The 23,238-nt window shown below is 30.9% G+C and overlaps 1 protein-coding gene across 2 annotated transcripts; it reads left to right on the forward strand.

Annotated features, from left to right (window-relative positions):
* Positions 1 to 2,623: 2,623 nt before the first annotated feature.
* On the forward strand, positions 2,624 to 10,862 carry LOC140447915 (leucine carboxyl methyltransferase 1-like). Of its 2 annotated transcripts, none has more exons than XM_072540843.1 (2): positions 2,624 to 2,807; positions 3,450 to 10,862. In XM_072540843.1, exon 2 carries the CDS (start codon positions 3,468 to 3,470, stop codon positions 4,410 to 4,412), a length of 945 nt encoding a protein of 314 aa, XP_072396944.1. In that variant the 5' UTR covers positions 2,624 to 2,807; positions 3,450 to 3,467; the 3' UTR covers positions 4,413 to 10,862. The 2 variants fall into 2 exon arrangements, with proteins under 2 accessions (XP_072396944.1, XP_072396943.1); XM_072540842.1 differs by lacking the exon at positions 2,624 to 2,807 and adding an exon at positions 3,071 to 3,089.
* The last annotated feature ends 12,376 nt before the right edge of the window (positions 10,863 to 23,238 follow it).

A 23,238-nucleotide genomic window follows, 5' to 3' on the forward strand; every position in this document is an offset into this window, starting at 1 on the left:
ACTCGTACCGGTGACTACCATGAAGACATGAACGCTGATGTCTTTCAAGAATGGTTTGAACAAATGATAGATCTTCTTCCTAAGAACTGTGTAATAGTAATGGATAATGCAAGTTATCACTCCAGACTTATAGAAGGACTGCCCACAACCAAGTGGTTAAAAAAAGACTTGCAGAATTGGCTGAGTTCAAAAAATATTACGTACCATCCCGGATCTATAAGAAAGGAACTTTATTCGTTGTGTGCCCTTCATAAAGAAAAATTTAAAAAATACGAAATTGATGAAATTGCCAAAAATCGTGGAATGACAGTACTTAGATCCCCACCATATCATTGTGAATTAAACCCGATTGAACTGGTATGGGCACAGATAAAGAGTGAAGTTTCAAGAAAAAATACCACTTTTAAAATTCATGATGTTAAACAGTTGTTTTTGGAGGCCGTAAATAATGTAAAACCTGAAAACTGGGAAAAGGCAGTAAATCACACTATTAAAGAAGAGGAAAAAATGTGGAAGCTGGACAATATTACTGATAAAATGATCGAGCCAGTTATTATAAATCTTGGTTCTGAAAGTTCATCTTCTGAATCTGATTTGGATTTGTAACAAGTAGCTGTAAGTTTTATATTAATATTTTTATTCATCTATTTAACATACCTTAGACGGTTTTAAAAACTCTTTTTCTCTTTTGTAATTTTTAAAAATTAAAAAAAATGTGAATTTTTTAAAACCCTTTTTAATGTAGGCCAGTCAGTTCTAATATAGTGTGTAATAAAAGAGGTCACTTTTGTTTACATACACATAACACTTTATAACACTGAAATAATTCATTTATTTTTTACAATTATTCAAAGTAATTTTTCAATTAATCTTGAGCACGCCCATGGAGTGGTCGGAGCTACCATTTAAAATTATGCTAATTACTCTCTCGTTCATAAAAATAAACTATAGAAAATATAACTCTTCCCCATCATTGACAAACAATTCCATGTAATAAGCATATCAGGTGTTACTATTAGGTTTCCCATTGACCTTTATTCATATTTCTATTTCCTATTTTTATGTGTTGTATGTGAGCTGACTGGTTCCCGTTAAGTTTTTTGATACTCCTTATATGTTTACCATCTACTTAATTCAAGTGTTTTGAGCAGATTTATAAGTGTTTCGTGCTTTACGTTGTCGAATGTCCTCTCATAATTTACAGAACATGTAAAAATATTTCTTTGTTTATCGAGACTTTTTTTTTGATAAATATTTGCATTAAGCCATAAAGCACGGATGGAACAGAAGAAGAATTAAACACGGATGGAATAGAAGAACCAGAAATTCAAAAAAAAAATAGTAAAGAGAAACAAAGCTTACTTTTCACTCGACTATATCTTCCGCTCCAAAAACACACACTGGAGATCGAAAATCACAGTCTACAAAACCATTATCAGATGTATGTTATGGATATGAGACATGGGTGGTGACAGAAGAAACAAAACGAAAGCTGGAAGTCTTCGAAAGAAAAGTCCTAAGGAAGATATTTGGACCTATTAAAGAAACCGGAGTATGAAGAACCAGGTACAGCCATGAACTCTATTAACTGTTCAAAGAGGATCTCAGAATTCGTTAAAATTTAAATACTTCGAAGGGCTGGTCATGTAGCTAGAATGGAGACCGAAAGATTGTCAAAAGGAGCCCTAGATAGTAAAATGCAGGGTTCAAGACCAAAAGGAAGGCCACGGAAAACGTGAGAAAATGAAATGAAAGTGGACGCGCAAAATTTGCTAGACGTAAGAGCCTATGACAGTGTTGACTGTTTTATTTGACGAGAAAAAGATGATAAAATTACAAATTCCAGTAGAAGCTCCTAACACCGTATACAAACTCTATATAAACAGACAAGTATGACTCAGATAAGATAAGGGCTATCCAGTAAAATAACAATCTGCAACTTTAGGGCTACCTCAGGGATCTGTCCTTGCATTAAAAAAAATATATGTATAAAATAATGTTCCCCGTTAACACTGAAAAATGGAACAAATCATCATTAGCTATATTTTATGTTTTGATCGCCAAATTTAAAAAATGTGCCGAATGATTCCCGCTTTCCCGTACTGGACGACTCTTCCCTATCACATAGATCCATTTATTCAAGATTCGCTTTCTCGGAAGTCGTTAAAAAAATACAACGGCTTGTTTTAAGAACTTTAAAATTCAAACGCTGAGACATATATTACCTACTCATCTATATGAATTACTTCAAAACAGGAATGATAAGATAATGATTGAATTACCCTAGATCTTTGTTATAATGTACCTTAGACACTCTAGATGGATTATTTAAAACTGTTTCATGTATATCTCGAAAATAATAAACATTTGCCCATTAAATAAATTGCATGAATTACGCCTTGCTGTAAAAACAAGAACTTATTAAACTTTGTAGTTTGTAAAATCACCGAATTAATTTAGTAATGCTCCGAAATAATTATTAAATGTTTATTGTTTCCAACATATTCAATTCAGTCATATATCGCGCCGCCCACCCTTCTTTTTGTGCTCCCTGTAGAGTAGCGCATAGCGTAGACCCGTTGTCGTTAGCAACTCGGATCCCGCGACTGCTCAGTGGGTTGCATACGATCTGGGCCAACAATCTGGGAATATGCGCTGCAAGGAAGATAATACCTATACATAGATAGAAAAAGACCTCCAACAACTGTGACTTGTTTTTTGTGTCAACGACGAACGAGAAGACTGTATTTTTCAAATCAAAATTTATATTTAACGATTAGAATAAATTAGATTGTTCCAAATTATCCGTAAGTGTTTACTGTTATAAATAACTATATTGATTTTATTTCTCGACTTTGATAACTCTGTACTTACGCGCACACATTTTCGAATAATTCCGAATCCAAGCTCTTAAAAATGACAGCTGTAGTGTTGCCAACTTTGATAATTTTTCCTTTACATTATACTCAGTTTTACAGATAACTTTACTGATTTATTGTATTATAAAACTTAAGAGTTTCTAAAATATACCTAGTAATAAATAAATTTTATCGTTATAGATAAATAGTTAACAGAAGCTGATATTTATGGTAATTCCTCCATATTAAAGAAAAGTAGAACAGATATATTTTTTACATTCATTACCTCAACAATATTTGGGAAACTCAATTTTTTTATTTGAGATTTAATTTCATATTTAAAAAGTTTATAATGCATAAGTTTTCGGTATAGTTTCTAAATATTTTTAAGTTAATTTCCTCTCTACTAATGATATTTTATTAATAATATATTTTAAGTCAGGAAATTTAAAAATTATTGAATAGGAAAGAATTCTCAAGTCGGCAATACTCGTTCTGTCATTTTAAAGTTCCGAGGAGGTATGCGCGTTACTGCACATTTGCCATTGCCTCTTTTGTTGACAAAGGTCTAACCTCAAACTTTTGTTTCAGTATTTAAGAATTTCCAAAATGGGAGACGAACCTGTTATGGCAACGAACGACGATGCCAGCGAATGTAAAAGGGGCGCTGTACTTTTAGGTTACTGGACTGACGATTATATTTCATATTTTGTAAAGAACGTAGAAAAGAGAGCCCCAGAAATCAATAGAGGCTACTATGCCCGCGTCAAAGGTATTGAAAACTTCATACAAAAGTTCATTAATAAAGCTGGTAGCTCGGCACAAATAATTAATTTTGGATCAGGTTTTGACACTTTATACTGGAAATTAAAAGACGAAGGTGTACAAATTGCTAATTATGTAGAAATAGACTTTCCATCAGTAACTTCTAGAAAGTGTTATATGATCAAACGAAACAAACCTTTATTGGATAGAATACATAACCAAGACGGAGAAATTAAGTTAAGTCAAACTGATTTACACGCTGGTAACTATCACTGTATTGGTGTAGATATAAGAAATATAGCTCAGCTTGAAACCAAGATTCAGCAAGCTGAAGTTAATTTTGAGCGACCCACTCTCTTCCTTGCTGAATGTGTTTTAGTCTACATTGAAAACGAATGTGTTAATAGGTTGTTAAAGTGGATATCTTCAAAATTTAAATCAGGACTCTTTGTAAACTATGAAATGTGTAATATGAATGATACATTCGGAGAAGTCATGTTGGGCAATTTACGTGCAAGAGGTTGCAACTTGGCTGGTATTGCTCATTGCAAAAATTTGGATATGCAGAAAGCCAGATTCCTGAACAACGGCTGGATGGGATCCACAGGATGGGACATGGTACAAGTCTACTATGCCTTCACTGAAATTGAGAGGCACAGAATTGAAAAAATTGAGTTTTTGGATGAACAAGAATTGCTGATTCAACTCTTTCAGCACTACTGCATTTGCATAGGATGGTTAAGTATTGAATTTTCTGAATTTACTTGTAGTGTTGACTCTAACTTTTGAAGTGATCTTTTCTTAACATTTTGTAATTAAAAATTTTTATTATGGTTTATTGTGTACATAAAAATATGAAGTATTGAAGTTTTTAAATATATTGGATGGTGTTTTGTATTTAAGTATTACATATATAAATATTATGGTAATTATTTTTTTAATAATCATTTTATATTGTACAAGAATATTCTCTAAATCCATTGAAAATGTTTTGGTTTACTTAAGTCTTTTTGAGTACTTGAATATCAATGATAATATATTTGTAAATATATAATAATAATTAATGAAAAACAAGTAATTTTCCAATTGTTTAAAACAAATCCTGTAGTTTAAATAAAATGTACAACATAGTTTTTTCTCAATTTTGTGAGTTTTGTTTATCCTGGAAGTTGAACTGGGGGAATTGCTTTTTCTCCTGGATTTATTTGTCTCTTTAATTTAAAATTGAATATTTTTGTTAGTTTGACCCCACACATTGCTGTTTGGATTGTTCGTTTTTTAAATCTTAGTTTAGATTATCTTAAGAATCCACTTATTGCTTTAATATGATGTAAGTAATATCCTTACATTTTTTTAATTATTGATGATTAAAATAAATTTATTAACTTCTTATTGGTTTTTCTCTTTTTTCTTTTATGGGCCCCATGGTATATTTTTGACAATACACTTTCTTGCACATATATTGCTTATCTGTACCTCTGGGGAGAATATTTTAACAGTGTCTATAGCCATTAGGTTAGACATATTTTACCAATCTGGTACTATTTATTATTTTTTAATGGTACTAGAAACATCATTTTCTCATCCAACTGTGACATTCCCATATATTTCTGATTTCTTCATCCCATACTTTGTTTCTAAGAATGTTAATGTTCTTTCTTTCTTTCAGTGGCCATACTTCACAGCTGTATGAAGTGATACTTTTCAATATAGTCTCATATATCCTCTTTTTTATTTTCTTTGCTGATGGATTGGTTGCATAAAATACTATTTAATCTTATAATATCTTTTCTACCTGTCATTTTCCTTTCTCTAATGGCTTTTTCTAATGTTCCATTGTGTGAAATATTGATACCTAGATATTTGTAGTCGTAGCAGTGCTTTGTCATTGTTATGTCATCTATGAGATTTTTCTTGTCCCTCAATACACAATCAATCAGTTTTCTTTGTATTTACTTCCAGACCCACTATTGTATTGTAAGTCTTTAATTAATTTTCATACCACATAGTTTAAGTAGTAGTAATTTTGAGCCAATATTACTTGATCCTATACAAAGTTTAGTGTATATATCATAGTATTGATGAGTAATATCCCCATTGTTCTACATTTTTGTTTCCATCTTTTTAAAGTGCTTTAGAGGTATATTTTAAATAAAGTGGAGACATGCAATATCCTTGCTTCAATCCCTTCGATGGTATAAACCCTGTTGTTATTGTTGTGAAGCTATTTTCTTGTGGCATTTTAATCCAATTTACTATTTTTATTGGGAGTAAGTCACAATTTCACATTAAAATAAGTTATTTTAAACTTAAAGTAAAATTGTAGTTTATTATGTGTCCCAGTTTTTATTTTTTCCTGGGTTGATTGTATAGTACTTTGACAGCTTTGCTTAATTTTATATTAATATTGATACTTTCCGTTGGTTGCTACGGATTCTTCAGTGGCCGCTATTGTAGGCTTTCTGTAGGTTGACAAAACAGTATATGAATTTCTCGATTCTGTGCCATTTTTTTTTCTATTTGGGTTAAGGAGAAAATGTGATAAATAGTGAATTGTCCCTTATACAATTCTGCTTGTTTTTCTGCTTCAGAATCTAAATATTCTGTCTTGATTCAATTCTTCATAACCTTCCCATATATTCTACTTATACATCTGGATACAGCTATGCCTCAGGCATTTTCACAATTATTGTTCTTGTTAAACTTTTTATGTTAGTATTGAGGTATGATATTTTTTATTCCTTAGAGATTTTGCCTGCCTTTATGCAATCTTGAAATAATTGCTGAATATGTTCGTATACTTAATATGTTTGTTCCAGACTTAAACAATTCTCCAGGCATATCCCCTGGTTCTGGTACTTTTTTTATTTTCATATGTTTACATAGATTTTTAATTTCTTCTGTTAATCTTATTGGCGAGCCTACTATTGCAATTCTATCTTGGTTTTGGTTGCCTGTTTGATATACTCTTCCCAGGCTTTGTGCTCTTTTTATTGTTTTCCATATTACAAATCAATCAATAAATCAGAGGCAGCCTTCTCTACAGCCTTTTTTATCCTTATTTTTATTAGATAACTGATTATGAATATATTGTATGAATTTTCTGTATTAATTTCCCAATATTTTTTAGTTTGATGTTCCTTTTTTATTATTAAGTTTATCCCTATTTACTTACAAGCTGCCTGTATATAAAGTTATATGCATATCAACATCATAGTCATATCCAATTTAATACTATCATCATGCAAATTGCACCATTTGTACATTTGTATTTTCCAAGGCCTGTATTTTATAAATCCTGTTTTTTTATAGTTTATATTGTTTTATTAACTAATTATAGAGGGAGCTGGTAGTTTAAAGATGGTATGTTTGACTATCATCTTGAAAATATTTTAAAAAATGTTCCAATGCTTTAAGCAAACTCAGCCTGAATGATATTCTTCAGTAAATCTAGATTAGTAATGTACATTTGAAGCATATACTTAATTGGCCCTTTTACCTTCCATGTATATTGTAGGCCTGCCATTTACCCTGCTATCTTCTTCTTTAGCCTTCATTTATCCATTGTTGGACATAGGTCTCCTCCAATTGCTTCCACTCTTTTCCATCTTTTGCAATTCTCATCCACTGCTTTCCAGCTACAGCTGTTATATCGTCTATCCATTTTTGGGTCTTCCCACGCTTCTTTTTGTTTCTCGAGGTTTTCAGAATGTCACTTTATTAGACCATCTGTTGGTGTCTTTTCTTGCTACATGTGCTACCTATTGCCATCTCATGTCACTATTTTTTCCATGATGTCTGTTACTTTAGTTCTTCGACATATTTCGGTGTTAGGAATTTTGTCTCTGAGGCTTATATATAACATGGCCCTCTCCATAGCCCGTTGAGTTACTCTGAATTGTTCTGCCATTTTTCTTGTTATTGCCATAGTTTCCAATCCATAAGTTGCAACTGGTAGTATACAAGTGTCAGGTTTTTCGTTTTAAGTCTTATTGGGATTTTTCTATCTTTTACAATGAAGCTCAACTTACCAAAAGCAGCCCATGACAATTGTGTCCTTCTTTTAATTTCTAGGGTTTGATTTTCCTTTTTGTTTTTAATTGCATGTCCTAGATATATATATTATTCTACCTTTTCTAGCCTGCTATACTACCAATCAATTCTGTCAATGCTAAAAATGAAATGCTGGTGAGTGTAACTTATATTATTACTACCTAAGGGAATTAATTGTATGTTTTTGATTTAGCCACATTATCCTGTTGTTTCCTTCATATATTTACATACAAGTAGACTGGCTTTATTGTTCTAGTTCTTCTAGCCATATTACTTACTTACATGTTGTAACTTTGGTACCTAAATAAACATATCATTTAAAACTCTTCTCATATAGCTATATACTGATTTTTAGAGTAGGGAAAAATTTTATGTTTTAACTCACTTAAAAAACAAGTCAAACAATTTCAATGGTGGTTTCGAGTTTAATTTCAGAAATACATAATTTTTTTAGAAATTTCTAGTCTGTAGTTTATTTATTTAAGGTACTTAAATTATTTCTTATTTACTGAGATTATAATATTAATAAACCTTTTTCTATTTGATTGTATTTAAAGACTGATTTATTCTAAAATGTAAGTGAGTATATTTTAACAATGTGAATAAGTTTTCTTAGGACAACAATGTCTTTCACAAACAAATGTATCATATACACAGTGTGCATTTTTAAACATTTTTTATTAAATAGTCATCAGAGTTTGGACACTTTAGCCAACGTGACAATATTTCAGCCATATAAATGACTTACTCATGAATAAAATAGTAAATATGTTAACCAATATTGATCCTCAAAACTCATGTACTTAATATATGCAGCAGATAGGTCAATAGTTATATCAAAAGTATGTCTATGCCACAGAGTTTTAGTTTTGTCTATGCCACAGTTCCCATAGCACTGCTAACGAAATTATTAGTTATCTTCTTAGATCAGATATTATATAATAAATTGATGTCTCACTATTTCTCTCAGTCTTGTCATCCAGCATATTTTGAGAATCGTGTGGTGTTGGTCACACCTGTGTGGTCAGTTTATCTTATAGGAGATGTATCTTGGCGTCCCCTATCTTATAACAGTGATACAATATCTGTCCTTACAGCTATCAACATAAAACATATAAAAAACATATGTTATAATTTTCATTACATTGTTTCAAACTTGTTTTCTAATTGGCCTCTTAAATCTAGAGACAGAAATGCCAAAATTTTAATACCACTACTATTCACCACTCTTATCTACATATTAAATATATATATATATATATATATATATATATATATATATATATATATATATATATATATATATATTACATTATTATTGTTATGAAATGGTAATGGAAAGATTTGAGTGAGGCAATTGTGCAATATCATTAAAAAAGTAATGATGTACAATTGCCAGGCTATGATACACTAGATGATATTTTCACACAATGTGACTCGGAATCTCCTATTCGATCCTGTTGAGTTCTGCCCAATAAGAAACTAGCAAACCAGTTAACCATAGGATTGGAAAAGCCAAAAACACCCATATGTTCCATTTAGATGTAGTTCTCTGTCAAACACCTTGGAAAAGTTCTTATATATGACATACATCTGATATATTCTTTCCAAACCACTCAGCAGAATGCTGAAATACCAATAAATTTGTCAGAGACAACTTCCCCAAACTAAATCCATGCTGTCTGCTGATCAACAATTCATTGCAATAATAATAATAAATAAATAAATAAGCATAAGACTAGCCTAGGATTAAACCTGGTGAGTTAGAGGACATATATCTATGACACCAGAGTTATCATTCTCCCAGCGAGCATCAGGTACATTAAAATCCCCAAAAACATAAAATTGCTACTGGATATTCGTTTCTGAGAATTTCAATTGAATGCCCGTGGCTTTCATAAGAGCTTATTCTTGAATTACCACCGATTACAAAGCTAGAATGATCTACTTTTCAAAACAAAGTTTCTTTGAAAAAAAAAGTTTTTTTGACCAAATGTCATATATATATTAATCAGCGCACCTCCTCCCCTACGTTTACTGCTAGGAACACATGATCTATTATACTGGAATATGTTAAATGCTTTTACTTCCAACTCAGCATCAGAAAAATCATCTGATAGTCAACCTTTAACAACACACCATATTTTGAAGACAACATGGCCATCTTAGGTTTATTAATTAATTTTAGATCTTAGCCCACCAATCTTCAAACAAAAAACTTGTAGCAGGGTTAATTAGAGTTTTTTCTATTTCTTGAGGTAGTATTAGTTGAAATATATGGCACAGTTCTTTTAGATTTAATAGTAAGTTTCTTTCTCCTCCATGTTTCATTCTATTGATTGCCACCACCACCTTCTGTAGGTACTCCCTCTGCATCTGTGTTAGATCACTTTTCATTTTGTAAGCATGTTGGCAACATTAACTGCTTGCTGACTTTATTACATCTTTAAATAATTTACTGGTGGAGAATACTAAGTACCTTAAGGTGCCCAAGTATTCTTTCATTTTGTTTACTTAATTTAATCACCTTGGCACTTCCTTCACAGCATCCTACATTCAACTTCTCATTTTAGATCTTCTTATCTAACCTGCTAGAGATCGCTTCAGAAATATTATAAATTATGACCATCTCTGAATTATTATTTATTTCTCTTAATAAGATATCCATATATAAGTTCCTTAGTGTCATGTATTGAGAAAAACCGGGAAATACTAATCAAACAACCAGTTACTGGTTCTATGATTAGAACTAGTATGTGTCAGTGTAACAAAATTTAGGTCCAAACTCAGAAGACTATAAGCTTAGACTCAGTCCTGGGCTATAATAATTAGTATCTTTTTAATTTGTAATATATATATTATAAAAAAAAAATAAAATATTCAGACCTCTTCCAAAACTTGGTTTAACATCAAGTATTTTAAATCCAACATTCTGTTCTACATCACAAACTTAAAAATATTTTTATGTACACCGAAAAACACCCTTATCGACTTTTGTTAATTGAACGTTAAGAAATCTGTGATACCTAGATGTATTTTGACTAAATGTATCTTTATCCAATCTTTAAATATAGCACCAAAATACGAAGACATGTATTTTTCATGTATTAACTAATAAAACCTTGATGTAACGTGTACAATGTTTTAAGAGTGTTTGTGACTCATTAAATGATTCTGAATATCTTATATTGAGTTTGATTTTTTTAACCTCAAACCTACAAGGATGAAAGACATAAATTAACGAAAAATTATTAAATCAGAAAATAAACAGCATGTGATTCTGGCACCTACGTCAACAAAGTAGAAAAACAAATTTTGCGTGCAGCATTAGTCACGAATAAGTGGTTGTGCTTTTTGCAATTGTTGATTGCAGACAAATATAAATGTAAGAAGAAAGGGTATCCCCGTTAAGATAGGCAAAATGTCCTCACTCCTAGAACTCAATTTTTTCATCATTTTGCGTTGTATGTGAATAAGCCCGTTAAGGCAAGGGAACCAGTAGTTGACAGTGATCCAGTAGTTGACAATAAAAGTTTCATTTTCACATAATAAGCTAAGTTTTATTATTAGAAACCAGAAATCTACAGTTTAGAATAGTGGGGCCAGCTGTGTATTCATTCCACAAGTTAAAACTTCCTACCTTTAGCAAATTCAATATAGCAACAAATGGCAGTTGGTCAGTTTTGTGTTGTGGATAAAATTAGTATTTAAAAAAAAAGTGTTTAGAAGGTTAGTATTTTTGCACAACATATGGTGTTTATTTGTTTGTATTAAATTATTGTAAAACCCCAATGTATATTGCAAGCTATAAGCAAACTCAAAATATGCTTAAAAAGTAGCTATCCCATTATTTACAATATTGTAAATGGGTGTCATCTACTGGTGCTTATATTCGTATAATGTAGGTACCAGTAGTTGACATGGATGTCAACTACTAGTGAAATGATTGTTAAAGTTATTTCTCCCTAAAAACGCTTTACAAGCCTTCTCAATGCGTGTTGTTTTTTCTACAATATTCTCAAGGGGATATTTCGATCTGTAGGTACCAGTATATGACAGCATGTCATTTACTAGATCATATGACTGTCAACTACTGATGTTTCTTTATTTCAGATATTTTATGATGCCTCCAACCAAAGGAAATATTTTTCGGTATTCAGAAGAGCAAATGGCTCTTTCAGGTAGTTCTTTTAGCTCTATTGTTTTTAGCTTATCTTGAAGCTAAAAACAATGGAGTACCCAGAACCCCAGAAGTACATTAATCAATAGAATTAATAAAAGCGTGTCAAAATTTAGACAAATGGGTCCAGATTCCATTTTGACGAAGGAAAAAGAAAAAATATTGTCCTTTGGATTTTCACAATTTCAAAAGCTGGGTTTCCAATTGGTAAAGAAGCTTTACTTACCAGCGTCCAACACTTAATACAAAAACTGAAAAGAAAGAACCCTTTTAAATCAAATTGATCTGGACGGAAATGGTACTATAGTTTTTTGAAACGAAATCCAGAAGTATCTACACGGACTGCTCAAAATTTAACAATAAGCAGAGCTTCAGTAACTACGAAAAGTGTATTAAATTGGTTTCAAGAAATTAAAACTTATGTAACAGAACATAAGTATGAGGAAGTTTTGAATGATCTCTCATGAGTGTTTAATGGAGATGAGTCTCCATTCTTTCTAAATCCAAAAGATAGTGAAGTATTGGTAAAGAAAGGCGATAAAACTGTATATCAGCAGGTCAACAGTGATGACAAAGAACGCCTTACAGTTTTAACAAGTGGAAACGTAGCTGGAACGATGGCACCTTCAATGATATTGTTCCGTTACGAACGAATTCGAAGAGACTTAGCTGTCAGTGTTCCTGAATGGTGGGGTATTGGGAAGAGCGAAACTGGTTGGATGACCGGAGAGACATTTTTCGAATACATCACAAATGTCTTCTATCCATGTTGTTAAATGGCGGTATTACTTTGCCAATAATTCTTTTCATAGATGGACATGCTTCTCATTTAACATTACATTTAAGTAAATTCTGTGAAAGTACGGGAATAATTTTGATTGCCTTATTTCCAAATGCCACTCATCTCATTCAGCCTATGGATGTAGCTGTATTTCGTACTCTTAAGTATGGTTAGAAAAATAAAGTTCAGCAATGGAGATTAACCAATTATGATGCTCCTGTGTTAAAAAGGTTCATTTTCCATCCTTGCTTGCTGAACTACTGGAAGAAAGAGTGACACCAACTATACTTCAAAATGCATTTCGAAAATCTGGTCTTGTTCCTTGGAATCCAAATGCTGTTAACCTAATAAACACTGAGTTACATAAATCTGATATACCCAACCATTGCAAGGCTGCGGCAAGTCAAAAAATCAAAGTGTTAGAAGTTGGTCTAAAATTCTTCGAAGATAATATTGATGAGGAGAAAATTGGAATATTTAAAAATAGAGATGAATAGGATGGAGACATACGTGATCATTCTTTATTTTTTTTTTTAAGAAAAAATGTTTGAATTAATCGTTCTTAAATCCTAAATAATAAAAATGAAGATTTAAAAACAAAAAATCCAAATGAAAATTTGAGGGAAGAAATTGAAGTACCTTCTGAGTCTAATGTTCCTCTAGAGGGACCAAATATTGCTAATCAGGGAAGAAACTGAAGTACCTTATGAATCTAATGTTTCTCTAGAGGAGCCAAATATTGGTAATGAGTATTTACACCAGAAAGAAGTCAAACAGAAGCCCCGCAATTGAGACAAACGTCGACGTTATCATATGTGGTTCCTTCTCCATTTTCCATCATCCAAAAAAGAGCTCTATTTTGGCCTGAGCCCAAACTGAACAAACTTTAAACAGCAATATCTTAACCAATTTTTGTTTTGTCAGAAAAATAAAAAAACCAAAAACTATATTTTTTTACTCCTCAAGATTTATTTTTATTGGGAATAAGCCACAATTTAACTGTAGAATAAGTTTATTGACGTTTCAATTCCCACTTCGGAAATCGTTCTAACAAAACAAAATATTAATGTTTTGTATTTTGAGAACTGGTTGAAAATTGGTTTTTAACTAACTTTCTTTCAAAAATATGCACCTTGAACCGGTCAAACTTACAGATCATATAAACAATACATAAATAAAGTAAATTGTAAAGTAGTAACGATTAATTTTATTTGGGGTGCTAATTAGGGGGTGATTTTCACGATGTTTTTATAAAAAAAAACGGGCGTGGCAGTCCAGTGGGACTGCTGGTAGAAGTTACACTTCTATACACGCATTCGTCGTTACAAATTTATTTGGGAGTCAATCTTCACAATCATTACATATGTAATGCTATAGGTAAGACGTAACAGAAAGAGAAACAGAATTAATAACAACTTACTAACAATTAATAAACAACATTTGGCCTGTAATAGGATTATAGTAAATGAAGGATTGAATTAATATTTTGATGAAAATGTATATTTTTATTTTCAGATATGTATGAAAGGAGTTGAATGCAAAAATTTTTTTACACATACTCTGCAGTAAAATTCATTGTTTATTTTGTTATTAATATAAAAATACAATACAATACACTGCAACATAATGCAAGATAATAATACAATACAAATTAAAATGCAATATTCATAAGTATTTAAAAATGACAATAATATACATAAAAAAATACACTACAATATAGTGCAACATATTTCAATATACTAATACAATACAAATTAAAATGCAATATTCATAAGTATTTAAAAATAACAATAATATACATAACTTTTCTACTTACGCATATGTTTAATTTACCATGGAATTATATTAATAAATTTTTTATTAATATAAAAGTCCTCCCCGACTGGAAATCGAACCCCGGTCTGCTGCGTGACAGGCGGGGATACTGACTACTATACTACCGAGGACATAACACAAACGTATTTCAAAATTTACAGTTCTGGGCCATACAGTGATTTATTGAGATTATTATTTTGAAATACAAAAGACTAATATAATTATGAACATTTAATAAATAATACAAAACATATCACATAAATAATAATATTAATAAAAATTTTATTAAATATATGATATTATATGTATATATATATATATATATATATATATATATATATATATATATATATACATATATATATATATATATATATATATATATATATATATATATGTATATATATATATATATATATATATATATATATATATATATAATATATATATATATATATATATATATATATATATATATATATATATATATATAATATTAAATATATATACAAAAGGAACATTTTTATATTCGAGAGAGGAAGAGAGAGAAAATATATCTTCTGTCTCTCTCTTACTCATTATCTTACATATGTAATGATTCACAGATTCATTCCCATACAAATTTCCAACGTGGAGCGCGCGTATAGAAGTATAACTTCAAAAATGGGACCACCTTTATTTTAAGCGTAACTCATTTATTTTTGATGCTAGAAAAAAAAAACAAAAATAAAGCTTTGTTTAAACACCTTTAAAAAGTTTTGAGGGGTTTTCCCCGAAAAGTGCTTCACTTTTTGGTTATTTAAGTTTGAAATATTTGATTGGCAATTTGAAAAATAAGAACCTACATTCCATGAGCTACACCTCTGCTTCTACTGGGTCTATAGACTTCATAAGTAAGTACACCACTTTTATTATTTGTTTTTATAAGCTTCATTTTTGCTACGAACGTTTTTTTTTATAAATACCACCTTTTTGAGTTATTTGTAAAAAACCGTTTGAAAACGTGGTTTTTATTTTCAAAAATGAACATTTTCACTTGTAAATAACTCAAAAAATATTGACTTAGTGAAACAAATCTAGAATAAAAGTTGCTTAGAAGTAGTCAATTTATCCATTTCCGGACGGACATAGTTTTAACGTATGTTTTTTCACCCCCGACAAGGGGTGGCTGTCACCCCCAAATAAAAGTAATCCAGGGCTCAAATTTTCAATCAAACCGTCGTGACAAAGGAAATTACACTCCAAAACGGTCATTTACTGGAGTGTCAATCCATGTAGTTATTTATTTAGTATTTTATTAACATAACCAGCAAAAAACACAACTTCGTTTTATTCCCAGTGGCGGTTCTTATTATAATTTGGTCACTGTTATCGGCAAAGAAAGATGTACTGCGGCGGCGATATCTATGAAGGTCGTATTACCATTAAATGTATGCTTCTCATCATATATATTACATTTTTGTTGATGGTTAAAAATTAAATGATTTGTGGTATTATTTAATATCTTAGTGGGAATTACCTTAAGGTAAATGGTCAATCGTCAAAAATGTTATTTAAACATTCGAACATGTGAAAACTTGCGAAAAATGGAAGGGAGAAATGATCCCTTAAAAAAAGTGGAGCTCTAAGAAAATGCCAAAGTCATCGGAAAGTTTAAAATATATTAAAACCATCATACGACCAATAGAAACATATGGTACAAAAATATGGATCATGGCAAAAAAAATCGTATTAATACTTTTAAAAGAAAGTTATTGAGAAGAATATTGCGGCCCATCTACAACAATGATATGTAAAGAATAAGGTTCAACCACGAATCATATCAATATTACAACGAATGATCTACAACAATTTATATAAAAATACAAAGATTGCACTGGGCAGGCCACCTTATAAGAATGGATAATAATAGAACACCTAGTAGAACCTAGACCTAGTGGAACCATGGTGGGGTGTCGACCAGTAGAAAAACCAAGGAATCAGTGGATAGACAAAGTAAGAACCGATGCTAAAGAGATAATGAGGGTGAATAACTGGAGGAGAGTAGCCAAGAAAAGGGATGTTTGGAGGCAGATGCTGGGAGAGGAAAGTCCTGGCGTGGGCTGTAGCGCCATAGGAGCGAGATTATATTATATAGGGTGTTACAGTATAGTAAACTAATTGATTACTATATTTAAAAGTCATTATTAAAATTAATTTTATTGTGTGTAATAAATTATATAATATATATATTATATTCATTTCATTTGCTTTTAATAGAAAAAAATCAAACATTTTTACTGTAGTAAAAGTGGCCAAGAGAAATCGTTGGAAATAACTTTCAAGTTTCTGGATTAACTGCTAGGGGGCGTAACCTGTTAAGAAAAATTCCTATTTTGACCATTGTTATTTCATATGATTAAAAATAGCTTTTTCGAAACTAAGTAAGCTACGACAATGAGTTTGACGGAGAGTTCATATTGTTTATTTATTGACAGCAGTCAAAACATTGTTAAGAAGTGTTATATTATAATTCGAATTGAAGATTGCACTTTTTTCATATTATGCAGATTAACACCACCCGCACTATTAAACGTAGCCTCGTCTGTCCACAAAATCTTTGACATGATATGCTGTTGTTCTTCTAGCAGACCTAACATCCAATTGCAGTAATCCAGCCTTGCATCAAAATCTCTCTCATGTAAATCTTGGTGGAGAATTACGTGATAAGGATGCAGTCTACAAAACAGAACAACAAATATTGGTGAAAAAAAATCACTATATTTACTAAAACTCAAAAAATCTTGAAAAATCCACAATTGTTTCACAAGATAAATCATGCATAAGTATTTTTAAGGAACGGATAAAAGGATAAAAGCCGTTGCCGTTTTTATCGGAATATTAAAATAACAGTTGAATCTAAAGTTTGAAGGGAATTCCAAGTTTCTGACCTAAACGTTCACGTTATAATATGAAAACCAACCTGTGATGTTTTAAAATCCTTAGAACAGTAGTTTTGGGTATGTTTAATTCTATAGAGATTTGCCGACTACTTATATGTGGATTCTGTTGAATTAAAGCAAGAACATTGATTGAATTATCTTCGGTCATACCTCTACTACGTCGTTTAAAACAAGGATGATGAAAACTACCAGTTTCTCTTAATCTTCTTGCCTTTCTTTCAAATACTTCTTTGCCATAATATCTCCTGTCAGGATATCTTACAGAATATATACGTGAGGCAATAGCGGCATTTTGGTGACATTCGAAATAAACTCAAATCATATCATACAATTCTGCATTTGATATACTCATCACGAATTATTAGTACTGATAATTTATTACTAATATTACCAATATTAATATCTATTGAAAAAAGTGCAATCTTTAATTCTAATTATAATATAACACTTCTTAACAATGTTTTGACTGCTGTCAATAAATAAACAATATGAACTCCCCGTCAAATTCATTGTCGTAGCCTACTTAGTTTCGAAAAAACTATTTTTAATCATATGAAATAACAATGATTAAAATAGGTATCAACATTAAGATTCTTCTGCTATAAAAAAATTTGAAAGTACCTACTGACTTATTTTTTAATTTAATTTATAATACAGGGTGAGTCAATACTATACTTACTTATGTTTATGCGTTTTTATTCATATCTCGAGTTCGACAAAAGCTATTAACATGCGGTTTGCGCCATTTTGTTATGAATTTAATTCAGTTCCTTTATAATTTGCAATGAATAGGTGTTTCATTTAAACATTTTGAAGAAAAACACATTTTAATTTTTTCTATTCGAAAGTATCCTCTACCTATGACAATTAAAACTAAATGAAATTATTTTCTAGTAGATGTAAATTAATTCATCCACACTCTTTCTAATGACACTAATTTCGTTAAAATCCGTTGATCCAAACCAAAGTTATAGGTATTTATCCACAAATACTTTCCCACTCTCCCCCACCCTTTATTTGAAAATGTATAAAAAAAGTACTTGAACAACTTTGTGCATAATTTAGGCCTCTTTCTGGTTTACTTATTTAACACTTGGTATAATTAGGCATATTTCCCAAAAAACTGGTTTTCAAAGTTTTCTTCACAGGTTACGCCCCCCAGCGGTTAACCCAGAAACTTGACAGTTATTTCCAGCGATTTCTCTTAGCCACTTTTACTAAGTAAATTTTTCTCCTAAAGTTATAACATAAATAGTTTCTGATATATAGCCGAGAGATAGGCTTATTGGACCACCCGGTACATAAAATATATAAAATTAAATAATTAGGTGATTGGAATTAAATTTTAAATTTTAAAAATTGTTTAATGTCTACTGATCATCGCCTAATTACTAAGGCGTCTTCTTATATGGCTTTTACTTTATTTAAAAATTAAAACTGACTTGTTTTAATATGTTTTACAAGTAGTCTGTTTTACAAATAAAGAATTTATTCCATAGATTTGCATCATACATATACGTATGTAGTTGTGTTACCGGTATACCTAAAAGATATTTCTGTCTATTTCATTTTAAAGCAAATCATTTTATGCCATGTTAAGGGGGTATGTTCACGCCGCAGTTAAAATGAGTGGCATTCAAATAAACTAACGTTTAACAATTCTTTGAGTAGATGGCAGCACGTGCATCATATTCTAATTTTTTAATTTTCCCGAAATTTACTTCTCTGAACAGCGACATAGTTGCCAGTGAGGGCAAGTACTGGGAGTTATAATATAATACGATCGGTACAGTTCGCTCTCAATCGGCAGTCTGCGGCAGTCTTGTTCAATGTAAGTTGATATTATGAGCTATTAGTAGAAGTTTCAGAAATTTTTATTTTCGGATTGGATCATTCCATATATTTTTTTAATTTTGAATCGTGTTTTGTTGTTATTTATTTACCTTTGAGGTTGCTGTTTTGATTTTGAGTGTTGTTTTTTTAGTTTTATAAACATTTTAAATAGTGTATACCAATCTTGTTTCCTAATATTGAAGAAAATAGATATTAATAGTACTTTGTAGTATATGTTAATGATACAGAGCCCCTATTTATTGAAAAGATTGAGCGAGATGAAGAACTTTGGACTCGAATGATAGAAAAACTCAATAGTTTTTTTTATAACTGTTTTTTACCGAAAATGGTCGATAGAAACAAAAAATGTCAGAAAAAAAATCATTAAATTTCTGATATGCTTTGTTTTTTTTAACATGTCTAAGTATTGAAACTAGATGTAAACACTAAAAAGTGTATTTATTGATACGTGTGGAACGTCCCGCAGCTACTTTCCATAAACCTCATAATTTATTAACCCAGCAGCGGTCGCTAAGGGCCGATCAGTTCCTTGCTTAGGTAATTTTACATTTTTCTTGGCAACAAGGTTATTGAATTTATATTTATTTTCAGTCGGTAAACCAAAACCTTCCGTTGCTAAATCAATTTCTTCTTTATTTTGAAATTCACTCTGTAAAAAGCTCATTAGCCCACTCAATCTTGTTTCTAAAGATGTAACTTCTGCAGTTTCTCCACAACAAACAAGATGTTATAGTCGAATGGTATGTTTTGTCAAACCTGACTCAATAAGAGGATACAATATCGCCGAAAACTTGTCAGCAGGTTTTGTCTAAGGTCTCAAGTGAACGAAGTTGACTCTCAATCATATCATAAAGAGCAGAAATCTTACAAGGACTACTAGAAACTCGACTGAAAATTATCTTTAAGAGCTCTCTAATGTAAACTTCAATCTGGAGATCCTCTCTGCTAAACCTAGGTTACAAACTCTTAATAATTTTTCAACTCGATTGGAGGTAATTTAAATTTGCGCTTACCTTTTACAATTCATGACTCAAAGTACCTTGCACTGTATTTATCCGTTGCCTCCATCTCACTGATTATCTCTTCTTCGGAAACTTCTTCGAATATACTTTTAAGTACCGCACTTTCCACTTCACAAAGCTCATTGTACTTTACTTGTAAGGCTTACAACTTACAAGTAAAGCTATTGTAACAAACTGTCCAAAACATTGACAATTTTCGTAAATGCACTATACGAAGTACCGTTCTGCTTTTTCTATCTGATTTCATTTTCCGAGGTTAACTTTGGCCGAACCTTACGGCAAAAACAAAATTATTTGCCAGAAAAAAAGTTTGCACTAAAATAAGCGAAAACAACTAACTTCCCGTATATAAGTCCTGTCACGTCCCGTAGTTATTTTTCACGAAAAATGCGGGGTTCAAAATAATACAAAATTAAATTTTAAACAAAAAACTTGCTTTTGTATTAAATTACACAAGTGTGGTTTTATTACAGCTTGCTCTTGTGGTAAAAAATCAACTAACTATATGTATGCAATTCTAATACATATTATCAACAGTTATTGATATGATACATGATACTCAATACATTCTCAGACGAAAAAGGTCGTAAAATTTAATTATCTTACACCAGCACTTAGCCGGATGTGCTGACTGGGAATTTTTTTAGTATACATATTAATTACTTGATATTTTTTATACTACTACATACACACAAAACGTTCATTCATTTGGAAATATTTATGACAATTCTGAATTCTTTATCTGCCCAAAAATATTTATTCCAAACTGATAAAGAAATTTGGAATTGTTTGAAAAGCAGGTAAATAATAATCAAAAAAGGAATTATGGTAATTAGACCATTTATTTATAAGAACAGTATTTTTAAGAAATCTAAAATATGTTAGTCAGTTGAAAAACAGCGTCACTACAATAATAACTTTTTTCATATCAAATGTTAACAGTGGAAGTTTTTTCCTCAGAAAATTTCAGATTTTCATCTGATTTCTAATTATGACTCAAGTTCTTGATAATTGAAAGTCAAACGAAGCCAAAATATTAACTGGGAGGGGCCGCTCATAGCACACTACCACCGTGTAATTTATCTATGGGGCCGCTTTGCTAAACAAAACCACGTGATTCGTATTACCATGGTTACTGCATAACAAATAGACAATTGGCATAACCACAAAACTAGGTTTCAATGTTTTGCAGATTTTTCTTAAATTCGGCAAACACGCATTTGTCGCTATGTAATACATCACTGCTGCCTTCTACTAAATGACACGTGAACTTATTTTCCCATCTATTAAGTGATAGCCGAACTAATTTCTCACTATCAAAATGCCAACTTATAATGGTAACATCAACAAAATCCCTAGTTTGCAGCTTTTAATTGTAATTTTATCTTTAGGTACAGTTAATTTAAAAATTAGGGCAGTATGGATAACGAACATTTGCTTAAAATAAAGGTTTTTGGATAGTTAATCATTTAACGTAGTTATTTTGTACCTAAGTTCAAAAATTATTACACAATACCAATTTTTAGGCACGTTACCACGTAAGTTATGACATCGATTTATTTAAGTACAGTTATAAAAAAATTACTGCTTTCTTTGGAAATTTTAACTAGATATCATTAAAATAGAAGGTGTACAGTTTACGTACATAATCATAAGTTGAAGATTTGTTTTGAAATAGTGACGATAACTGTACCTAAAAAGTATATAAATTTTAACATTGTGACATACCACCTTAAACAAAGTTATGTTCGGTTCTTCTCTTTCGTACGCTGGACATACATAGTCGTAAAGGTTTTATACAGATTCTTGGTAGTAAGTATTACGGTTATTAAATACAAACAGCGTTATATAACGAAAATCTGTACTTTACTATACCTATATAATAATAAACTATATTCATCATTATATTCTCGCACAAACTTTACTACCCACATAAAATGTATTCTCATTTTTACAATATCCTTATTTTACAATTTGTGAGGTTGTAGAAATGCCAAAGTAAAAACTAAAAGAAGAATGAAATATGATAACTACAGACATTGGCCCCGATAGAGCAAATAAAAAAATCCAGAAGATTTTCAAATCCCCAACGCGGGAATAAAAAGAGGGTGAATAAATCCAGTCAATAACAAATTTTGGTTTAACATCACAAATTTTGTACGTCAGAGAGATAGCGCTGAGGCAATTTTTACCTCTTCAAGTCTATTGTAAAGCAACAAAAATGGAAAATGGCTTTCAAAAACTGCTTTCTCATATAAAATCAGCTTGAATATCGATTTAGTCATTTACACGAGGATTGTTTGACTACATTAGAGGGACATAAAATCCACTTTTAAAGATCCTTTCGTAAATGCGTTTATATTTTATATATAGTAATATAGAAAGTCATTTCCTATAAGCAAATATTACAAAATTTACGCAATTATAAATAAATTCGGTGCATAAAGCAATTGGACTTTGTAAGTTCCAAGTTTTCACACAATGTGATCGAAAATATAACCGGAAATCGATATTTGAACTCTTCGTGTAACTTTCGATTGATATACGAGTTCACTAATTTTGAGTAATTTTTATCTCACCTTAAGAAAGTTATAGTTAAGACAGCACCAGGGGGCCTGGCGGCTGGAAATTTTAATTTGTATGTGGTAAATCAATGAGCGGAGTATTTTGCTAGAAAAAGCTTCATATGGAGTAACGAAGTATAGATTTTTAACAAAATCATAAGTTACATCCGAATTTTTTCGAAGGAAATACTACCCAGATAGCATGCAAACTTGCCCCAAGTTTAATTGTTGTTTGATTTTAAAGTGTTGCGTCAAATATGACGAGGTAAGTTTATACGAGTTTAAGTTTATTAAAATATTACTGCTACTTATTGAACTATTGTTAAGATAAAGATGATGTTTCAAGTTTGTGACAACATTGCTGCAAATCATGCGCACGTTCGCGCCATCTGATCCAAGTTGCA

This window comes from Diabrotica undecimpunctata, chromosome 8 (genome assembly GCF_040954645.1).
Source record: "Diabrotica undecimpunctata isolate CICGRU chromosome 8, icDiaUnde3, whole genome shotgun sequence".
Lineage (NCBI taxonomy): Eukaryota > Metazoa > Arthropoda > Insecta > Coleoptera > Chrysomelidae > Diabrotica > Diabrotica undecimpunctata.